Source organism: Parus major, chromosome 4 (assembly GCF_001522545.3).
Source record: "Parus major isolate Abel chromosome 4, Parus_major1.1, whole genome shotgun sequence".
NCBI lineage: Eukaryota > Metazoa > Chordata > Aves > Passeriformes > Paridae > Parus > Parus major.
In genome coordinates, this window is record NC_031771.1 from 30,468,002 (window position 1) to 30,478,001 (window position 10,000).

Consider the following 10,000-nt stretch of genomic DNA (forward strand, 5'->3'; position numbering starts at 1 on the left):
TTATTAGAAATTACACCATGTTTTCAAATTTTTTTTTTCCTCAAGTAAGACTGCAGCAGTCACTCTACTGAAAATGTCACCCAGAACAATTCATAACCAGTGAAGTGGTACAGTACTTACTGAAATGTGTTAAGCAAAAGATAGTGTCGTGTGTTACTTACAGTTAACAAGTTCCTATTCAACAGTTAAAAAAAATATTTCTGCAATATGCTAACTATTTTTTTCACTTTCTGGATGTAAACTGATAATCTGACTATTTGATCCTATCAAGGATGAAATAGGGAAGAGAATGGCAGAGAAGTAGCAATGATATAGGTAATAAATGTTGAAATTATCATTCCTTTATTATGTTCCTTTCAGATTATAAGAGAAGGAAACCTTTTGATTCAAGGAACCAATTCTTCTAGGTCATAAAGCATTATCTACAGACTTCCAGCTTTCCTATGCACTTTACATTCCCTTTCCTCTTAAGGCAGCACAAAACCCACCGGCAAACACTGAAAAAGGCAGAACTATTACATCACTACCTTCTACCGAGTTGTTACTTGCCTAATTTCAAGCAGCACTGTGCCACGTGAAAGCATCTGAAGGAAAGCTGCTTGCAGAAGAACTACAAACTCTGGAGTGGGGCTGTATTACATTTTACAAGTTTTTTCAGTGGGGAAGCATAGAATTATTACTGTATTTTACATGAAAATTCAAATAACTGTCATGCTCATGTTACAGTGGTTTTGATTTTATTAGTCAAATAAACATTCGTAAACTTTGGCACAGACAGTGGAATTAACAGCTTATAGTATAGAAAACTGGGAAAAAAACCCAATAAATATTGCACTTAATTATTGCAACTTAATCAAATCCCTTTAATTTAATGTCACCTCAGAAGCTCTGTAAACTTCACCACATTCAGGTGCAGAGGAGGCCTAGATAGCCCGAGGGACTGGCAATAGTCTATGCATTCTTTCTGCCTTTTAGCTTTTTGAAAAGTCCCTATCGCTTTGAAGTCTACACTACTTTCCACCTTAAGGTTATGAGCCTGAACCTCACCTGCTGAATGAAAGTGATGGTCACTTGCAGGGCTGTATGAATGAGGCGGCCAGTGTGTTTTCATTCATGGTGTGCAAGAGAGCACATCCCTAAACGTGTCCTAGTGGAGCCAGAATGACATTTAGGATATTGAGGATCGAACCCTGGGTCTGTTACAAACTCATTGAGCGATCTGGCCACTGCACTCCTCTCTTACTCCACTACATTTGTACTTGAATTTATAATCCCCTTAAGAAAATTCTGTCACGGGGCCCTGATTTCAGCTGAGCTAGTAGCAATAATATTAAAAAAAAGTTCACTTTAAAGGCCAGAAATCACAAAGAGAAAACTTAATGACCACCAAGCTGTAAAGAAGAACACTGGGACGTGACAGACCAGTCTGATCAACCAGCAGAGGTTTTCCTTAGTTACTGTTTTGTCTGAGACACCTTCCTCAGCAGTCTAGGTATCATTTTAAAACAACATTTAGTAACTATGTCCCACGTGTATTTGAGCTGCAATTTGTTTTTTAATTCATATGGCCATATTCTACCTAGACAAATTAAGTAACCAAGTAATGATGTATATAACTACGAGGAGGGCCCAGCATGCACTATTCAGTTAAACAGGCTTTTCAACAAAATGGGAAAGCCCACAGTAAGGGAAAACAGTACGGGGACAACTGAATTAAAACAAAACAAAAACAAAAAAACCCCAAGAAACCAACTATATATTCCACTCTTTTAGGAAATAGGCAAATAATTTTATTCAACTTTCAATAATAGTTACCTAGGAATAATAGTAGTGGTTAATTTATATAGAAATTTATTCCTTCCTGCATGTTTTCGAACAGACTTTTTTTCCCAAAAAGGAACAAATATTAACGGTTTTTTCCAAATAACTAGCTGTTATTTCATCACAAGAAATCAGTGGGTTGGAAAAACGAAAAGGACCAGTCGAATTTCAACTGATGGCAGTAATTCACTGGATTTCAAAGCCATCACTGCTGCTCCCAAATTCCACAGGTTTTGTCTTTTTTCTCTTCAGGCTTGGCTTTCTGCACCAGTTGGCTTCAGCCTGGCTTGTTAAAGCGAGCTGTCATCATAATCAAGTACAGATATAATGCAATGTCCAGGTGGTCCATGCAAATGGATGTCCCATCCAAAACTGCAGCCTCAAACTGTCACCGCTGGAACAGATACATCTGTTTTACCCTACACGGTAAAAATTTCACAAATTAATTCCTGAATATTCTGGTCCTTCAAAAATGGTTGACGGTACAAAAGACACCCATTAGACTTAACTACTGCCAGTTTCACTTTGAATAGCCACAACTTCGCAGCTAGTTTAGAGAAAAGAGAAAGCATTTGAGCCGGGACAAGGGCCGTGCTTGGGGGGCTTCCCTGCCCCCGCTTTCGGGGGGGAACAAAGGTCGGGGGGGCGCTTCCTGCCCCTGCTATTGGTGTCTGCATGTGGGACCAATATGGGCAATGCAGAGTTTAAACAGTTGCAAATGGGGGAGGGAACATCGGGGCTTGTTTTACATATGTTTTTTTCCTGGCCGGCTTGAATTTAAAGTGGAGTGGCAGCATTGTTCGAGAGGCTCCTTGCCCCTACGCATTGACAGGAGCTGCTGTTTACACGGGCTTTTCATTCCTGCGCTGTTTGCTTATGGAAAATAAGGGGGAGTGACAGAAAAAGAAAGAACGGGAGAAGGGAAGGGAGGGAGGCCCGGCCCGCAGCGCAAGCCAGGAGCCTTGGCCCTGCCTGATCCTTCGCCCCGCTGCCGGAGGCGGCTGGCCCTGGCTCCCCGGCGGGTCCCTGGCATGTGAGCGGGCAGGGCTGCGGGCGCTGCCGGCCCCTCACGGCCTCCTGAGCGTGCATTTCCTCGCCGGCACACACAAACACAGCCCAGGGCTCGCCTCCGCCTGGACTGCAGACATGAGACTCCAGCTGCTGCTTTGGGTCGTGGCCGTGCTCCTGGCGAGCCTCCTCCCAGCCTACGGACAGCGGCCAGGTAGGCGCTGCCTCAGCGGGATGCTTGTGCCGGGGCGGGAGCGGGGGGTTCGTGCCTGCCATGGGCAGCGCTCGGCTCGCCGCGTCCAACACGCGCTTTCTGACCGCCGGGACGAGTTTGGACCCTGCGCATCCATCTGTGCGCTTCGTCCCTACTTCTAGCGGCAGCGGGAGAGGATGCTTCGCCTATCCCAGGAGTCTGGCAACTTCGGGGAGGCGGGGGAGGGGGGACGACTGGGACGGGGTTAAATAGGGACCCAAGGTGGGCAGCTGTCGCAGGCTCGCTAGCGGGAAGCAGCGGAGGCACGGGAGGGCACGGTCTCGGTACTCCGGGGAGCTCCGGGGCCGGGCCGGCCCGGGAGAGGCACTGTCGGCCGCCCCTCTCACGCCCCGCTTCCCTCTCTCCCTCCCTCCCTCTCTCTCCGCAGCCAACCTGGCCCTGCGCAGGAAGCTCCACCGGCACGGCTGCTCCCACCGGCGCTGCGTGCCGCTCCACTCCAGGGTGCCCTTCCCCTGAGCCCCGGCGGAGCGCGGCCAGGTAAATCCGTCCGTGGGGGCCGGACCCGCAGGGAGCGCCTTCGGGCATTCACACTTGCCTTTGGAACAGCCCGCCAGGCACGACTGCACCCGGGCTCCCCTCGTTTGGTTTGGAAACGGGGCTTTGGAGCTGAGCACGGCGGGGCGCTCTCTGCCCCGGGGCTGGGCGCGGGTCCCGCCGGCCGCTGCCGCCTTCTCCCCCATCCAGGCCACCCCCTACGCCAAATGCCTTCGTGAGGCAGTGAAAAACAACTGAGCCCGCTAACCGGGCCGAACGCTGCCCTCCGAGGCTGTTGGCAAAGCTGCGGGGCAAAGAGCGTCATTAGTGCGAAGGCTGGACAAAGCGGCGCTTGCAGAGGATGCTCCGGGGCTGCAAGCGCTGACACTTCCCCCGCGTTGGATGCGGGGCGAAGTCACCTCCCTCTGCCCCTCAGTAGGGTGAAGGTAGCAGCACTCAGCCACTTCAAAGGGGACCGTAATTCTTTATCATTGTCAGCAAAAGACTTTCGGCTCCTTGGATGAAAGGCTATACAAGTGCAAAACATTAATGCTTTATAGCTGATGAGGGCAGATACATTCAAATACTAAGTGACTGCAGAAGCACACAGGTAGCATATGCTAATACGGTAGGCATCAAAAGGAAACCAGGCGCTCTTTGCAATTTAAGAATGAATAAAACATGCACTCAGTAGTTTTGCATCTTTGAAACTCATTATATATTGAAATAATGTTGTAGCCCCAGGCATGACAGCATCCTAAATAAATGGTGGTAGAATCTGCACTCTGTGGAGCCAAGATGTTTCGATTTACTAAGTGATTAGTAGTGAAAAGGAGACTAAAGTAAAACTTTTAACAGCCCTATACCAAGAATCTTGTCAATGCATAAACTGCCTTGGTGAGAAGAACCTAGCCACTCCCAAAACAGCCATGCGAAAGGGTGCTATTCCACTCTATAGTACTGGCCTATAAACACACAGAATGTGCATATGGGATGGTAAACTAGCAAGTTTGTGAGGTTGAAAAAAAGATTGCTGTCTTAAATTGAATCTCAGATGGCTTGCATACTGGGTGGCAGAATTGAGATGCAAGTAGAAAGAAGGACATGCCAGAAAGATGCTTTACTACTGAATGCCATTTCTGCTCACTGCTACATTTAAACAAGAGACAGATTAAATTATATTCCATCAGTTCAAGCATAAACCTAAAAAGATAAGCAATTGGATCTATTCACTCAGCAGGCAGAGACTGAATGGACAGAGGGACAGGCCCAGTGGCTTTGTGAATTTGTGCATTCTGAATGATTTGCTTCGGATCCTAAATAGTACATTTAACCCCCTTTCCTCCTATTCAGCACCCATGTCTGGAAATTGTGTAGAAAGCATCTACATTTTCTGTAATGTGCTCTGAAGCCTCATACAATAAATGCATTTTGCTTGAGACTGCAGTAGCTGCATTATACATGTGCACTTACCCTGGAATTCCTTTCCCCACAGAATATCAAGATAAAAGGTATTTTCAGTGTTATCTCCTTTTCTTTGGGGAGCTGATTTCTTGTAACAAAGTCATGACCAAACAGAACCATGTACTTACTAATTCTCAATACATTTTGTAGACATTTAGCTAAAGATCCTTCTGCTTCATAAAGCTGTTTAGAACTCAGTAAACCTCTACTAGGGCAAAAGGGGAGACAGGCACCTGAACTAACTCTCTTAACTTCAGTCATTGTGGGTGCTATCCTTTATCTTAAGTAGGATTTACCACCTACGTTTACATTCCCTTCCAGTTTTAGTCCAAATTCAGCAAATATTTACATGCCTGGGCTACTTGACTCTCATGAGTAATCTTATTGATCTCAGTGGAGTTGTACATATGGATAAAGCCATTTGCAGATGCAAACAGGATGCACCCTTAAGCCTGAATTTCAACTAGTGGCTGGAAACTAAATCAAGCCTGGCAGCCTCTTGTATCATTTGAAATGAGAAGATTGAATTAGATTTTTCATCAGTTCCATACACAGAACACAGGACTAAAAAAAAAAAAAGGCAGAACATTTTGTATTATCAGCCTTCTTGCTTTTGTCTTTTTTTTCCTTCAACTTTGTAGCTGAAATTTCCAGATTAAGAAATATTATTTCGAATTTCACCCATGTGTTTCATAAATAATGTATTCTGTTTTGTATGAGACTTATTTAGACGACTAAATTTCTCATTAGTATTTCTCTCCTTTTCTTCTTTTTTCCCCCAGAAACTTCATACTGGACCTTTCAGTGTTTTAAAGGAGCAACAGTTAAACTGATAAGAGAAGTCTGTTACAAGTCCAGATCAACAACAGCTGACCTGATAGCCACTACTGTCCCATCTTCAGCAGTCCTGTCTGTCACATTCTACTGGACCTGGACTAAAGGCCCCAGTCTCACACCCTAAGAACTGGTGGGGGGAGAAGGGTGGTGATGGGGGATGTACAGGGACTTACTTGGTTGAATCATTCCCTGCAAATTATTTGTCTCTCACAATCAGAAATGAAAGTTAAAGATCAAATCAAACATCAGGTACTTGAGCTAGATTTCCAGGGGCAGTAAGAAGGGAGGATTTGTCCAAGGGCACTCTTGATGGTATATGATGTTCAGACTGAGTGAAATTGAAAGTGCTGTTGACTACTCAGTTCAGGCTGTGTATACAGCAGTGTTGAGGATGAAATAGTATCAGACTCCAGCAAGGAATTGTGAAAGTCCATTTTTTGTTTATATTTCTATATATTAATAATATATTCACATGTGTTTTAACATCTAACATTACATCTTTATGGAATTGCCTTAATAACATAGAATGCATTACTTTAATAGTACCAAAGTCAGCACCACAGTAGGGGTCCCACTGGCTTCATGTATAGTAAGCATAGTAAGAGTTTACAATATAAGAAAGCAAAGAGGGTGTTATCCCTCATTCTATAGCTGGAGAATTGAAGCACACAGAGATAAGAGATTACCCAAGGGTCATGCAAAACTGATAACTCAGATCTCTCAAGCCAGGCCTTAAGGTCAAGCCCATCTTCCTGTCTAATGAGCTGTTACTGCAAAGCCTATCATTTGTTTTCTTAAACTGGGCTGCCAAACCAGACAGTTAAAACATGCCTAAAAATTCAGTACTACAGAGCTATTTGCTTAACAGTAGTTTTCCTAAAATACCCACTAAAGTATTATAAATAGAGCATAAAAATAGACCATTGAAAAGAAACCTTTGTTTGGTCAGCCTGAGTGTTGCATAGGACTCTATTCCTGTAATTTACATGAATGGGATATTTGAACATAGCACTACAATGAATGAGGACTTCAAACACAAAACAGGCTGTTCTTTTCAGCACTGGAAGTCAAGAATACATTCAGCTTTTAGTCTGAGTTTTGCTCTTAAAAAGATATGCTTCACATCTGCCTTTTATATTAGCAGAAATTACCTACCTACATATAAAGGAAAAGATGTTAGCCCTTTCATTAGCATAACTAAAACTACCTGAAAATAAAACATACCCAGATTTTAAGTCATTGCACCAGACTTGAAATGTCAACATTTTTCACAAAATATATAAAGACAAGCAAAGATCAGAAGTGTTGTGGTGGTTTAAATCTGGTATTACATTTTTTTCTTACAACATACGGTTTCTAATTAATGAAGGAACAGCAATTAAAAAAACTGGATAGCTGAAACTTTCTAATCAGTGTGCATACACAACCCCTTATCTCTAAGAACTTGAAACCTTACTTGAATTCAAGCAGGCAGAGTTTAACAGGAGTTACAAATTTCTCTACCTGAAAGAAAAATAAAATTGAACCAGACCCAGTTCTGGAGTTGTGTAAAACCATCATAAAAGGATGGTCAAACTTACCTAAATCAACAAACAGTCCTGCAGGTAAACTTTTAGAGTCTTGGAAAAAAAACCACAAAAAACCAAAACCAAAACAAAAACAAAAAAAAAAACCCAACAGTTTCCCAGAGGCATTCTACCACATATATATATATAAAAATTATTTATTTAACTTGGCTTTGATATCTATTCTTGGCTATCTCTGTTTAGAAGTACAGGTAAAGAGTGTGGGAAAGCAATAAAGGTGAAGAGTAGCTCTTTAACAGTTATGTCTTATGAATGAGTATATGGATCTACTGTGGCACTGGATCTTACATAAAACCACAATTATAGAGTTAAATCTGATCAAATTGTAAAAAATACTTAATATATCTATCAGAAAGCTATAAATGTATGTTCTTTCACAGAAGAAAAAATAAAACACCACCCTAGGAAGCCTGCTATAAGTCTACAAAATTATTCTAAATATCTGTTCTTTAAAGGCATTCTGATACCATAAAATCTGCTTTGAAAAAGGCATCTATTGTGAACTTTGGTAGATATGTTTATCAACTAGCTGGTTGATTGTATATTTTGTAAAAAGATAGTATGTATTTCAAATAATATCTTACTTGAAATTTTGTACACTCCTCAAAGTCTGTATTCTTCAGCTGTCAAAGGCAATGCATCTAAAGAAAATTGAGAACTTGCCTATTTTCCCCTGTGGATTTGTATAGAATCAGTCTTTGAAAATTTTTTACTCAGTTTCTGACACAAATAAAATTATAATTAATCATGGAAAAATTTTCCTGACATTTTCTGTCTTTCCAAAAATGAAAAATTCTGATTCAAGTCAGATTTGCATTTGACTTTGTTGAAACTCTGTTTCCATTTGACGTGCATAACATAAGACTCGTGGTAAGGACGGCTTTGCATGGTAACAATGTGATCACATCTACAAACGTGAAGCATTTGGACACAGTGCTGCAACAGCCAGGCTGAGCTCTCCCTGTGCATGTACCAGTGCATGTTTAAAGGCAGCTTGCACAGGTACAAACTGCTGTCTGCTCAAAGTCAGAATCCATCTTTGCATGGATGCAATCCAACATGACTTGATCCCAAGATAGGTTAAGACCTCACATTCTGGAAAGCAAAACGTGAGTTTCTAAAGCATTGAATTAATGATTAATTAATCTTGTACATAGTGGTAACATGGGGAAAATGAAAACTTAATTTCAAAGTATGTTTCATCAAGTCCTGTAACAACAGGTCAGCAGGAAACGGAGGTAAATGCAAGGCTTTGGTGAGAAACAGCAATTTAGCATGTTCCCAAAGGATAATAAACAATTCACCTCTTCCCTTTCCAGTACGGAAAAAAGGAAATTATAGGAGAATAAAGACTGGAAATATTTCCCTTACGCCATATACATATGCTATAAATATCTCGGTGTCTACACAAAGCCAAATTTTGCTAAGGGTCACAAAAGATTTAAATTGACATCAATCAAGAGAAACATTAGCATGGCAAATAAATTTCAAATCAGAGTTTGACTATCAGAGTACTATTAGTCTTCTGATCTCTCACTACTTGCTCTTCAACTGTTCTTTCTCTTTCTTGCTAGTGATCAGCTGCAAAATATTTGTGCGAAGTAGGAAACACTCCAACAGCACAAACAGGGCAACATGGCTTTTAGAAAGCCTAAAAACCTAACTCATTCCAAGATTGAAGCTGCTTTTCCATGTCTCCAGTTCAGACTGTTGTCTGCCCAAGTCTCTGATCCTTGCTTCAACCTTGTTTTTTAGATTAAAGATGATTTCCAATAAAACACACCTGCCTATCTCCATGTTAGTGCCTATCTCCATGTTAGTTATTTACATATTAGTGTAGAACCTTAAAGCAGGAAAATCTTGTTAAAAGCTTTTACAATCAGTGATTTGCCTCGCAGAGTGAAATACTGAAGTGTTTGTATGGAATATTGACTTGAGCAATTCAGAAGGACAAATCAGAAATACCAACTGAGAGTTTTCCCTCATATAAGATGTACATTCACAAGAGATCATCACAACTTTTCTTTCATGCATACAGAATATTTAGCACAGTTCAGCATTTAATCTAAAAATTATTAAAACCCAACAATGTGAACATTTTTCAGACACCCCAGTATACTCCTTAGGTGGTACAAAATACTTATTTTCTCAGACCTAAAAAACATATATATTGCTTTTTTACAGAAATAAAAGGCTACTGGGGTAGCACCGAATAATAAAAAAGAGGATAAAATAATGATACATTATTTAAATTTTTACTTTAAGGTACAGTTGTAACATATTAGGAAACATTCCTTCAATTTTGTTATCTTCTTGCTGCCCCAGCTACAAGCCAGTAGATCTTTTGAGACCTGCAAATATCATTTCAGTGGCTGTAGTTACACAGAGTATCACTTCAGCTGTGCAGAGTAACAGGCGTGTGGGTTTGCCACATCTCACCAGAGCAGAGCTGTGTTGGTGGTTAGCAAAGCACTGCTTCCCAGCAGAGCACCTGCAAACCCCTGTGCTCACACAGCACCTATTTCTGCCCCTCAAG

General features: G+C 41.7%; 1 protein-coding gene across 1 annotated transcript; it reads left to right on the forward strand.

The window, feature by feature from the left end:
- The first annotated feature begins 2,723 nt into the window (after nt 1–2,723).
- Nucleotides 2,724–8,126, forward strand: APELA (apelin receptor early endogenous ligand). Its single transcript, XM_015625360.2, has 3 exons — nt 2,724–3,043; nt 3,471–3,580; nt 5,824–8,126. Exons 1-2 carry the CDS (start codon nt 2,968–2,970, stop codon nt 3,557–3,559), a joined length of 165 nt encoding a protein of 54 aa, XP_015480846.1. The 5' UTR covers nt 2,724–2,967; the 3' UTR covers nt 3,560–3,580; nt 5,824–8,126.
- The last annotated feature ends 1,874 nt before the right edge of the window (nt 8,127–10,000 follow it).

Bases quoted from the DNA above. Each gene is read 5' to 3' on its own strand.
- APELA (XM_015625360.2), top strand. From the start codon at position 2,968: ATGAGACTCCAGCTGCTGCTTTGGGTCGTGGCCGTGCTCCTGGCGAGC. The intron at 3,044-3,470 runs GTAGGCGCTGCC...CTCTCTCCGCAG, and splicing joins AGCCTACGGACAGCGGCCAG to CCAACCTGGCCCTGCGCAGG.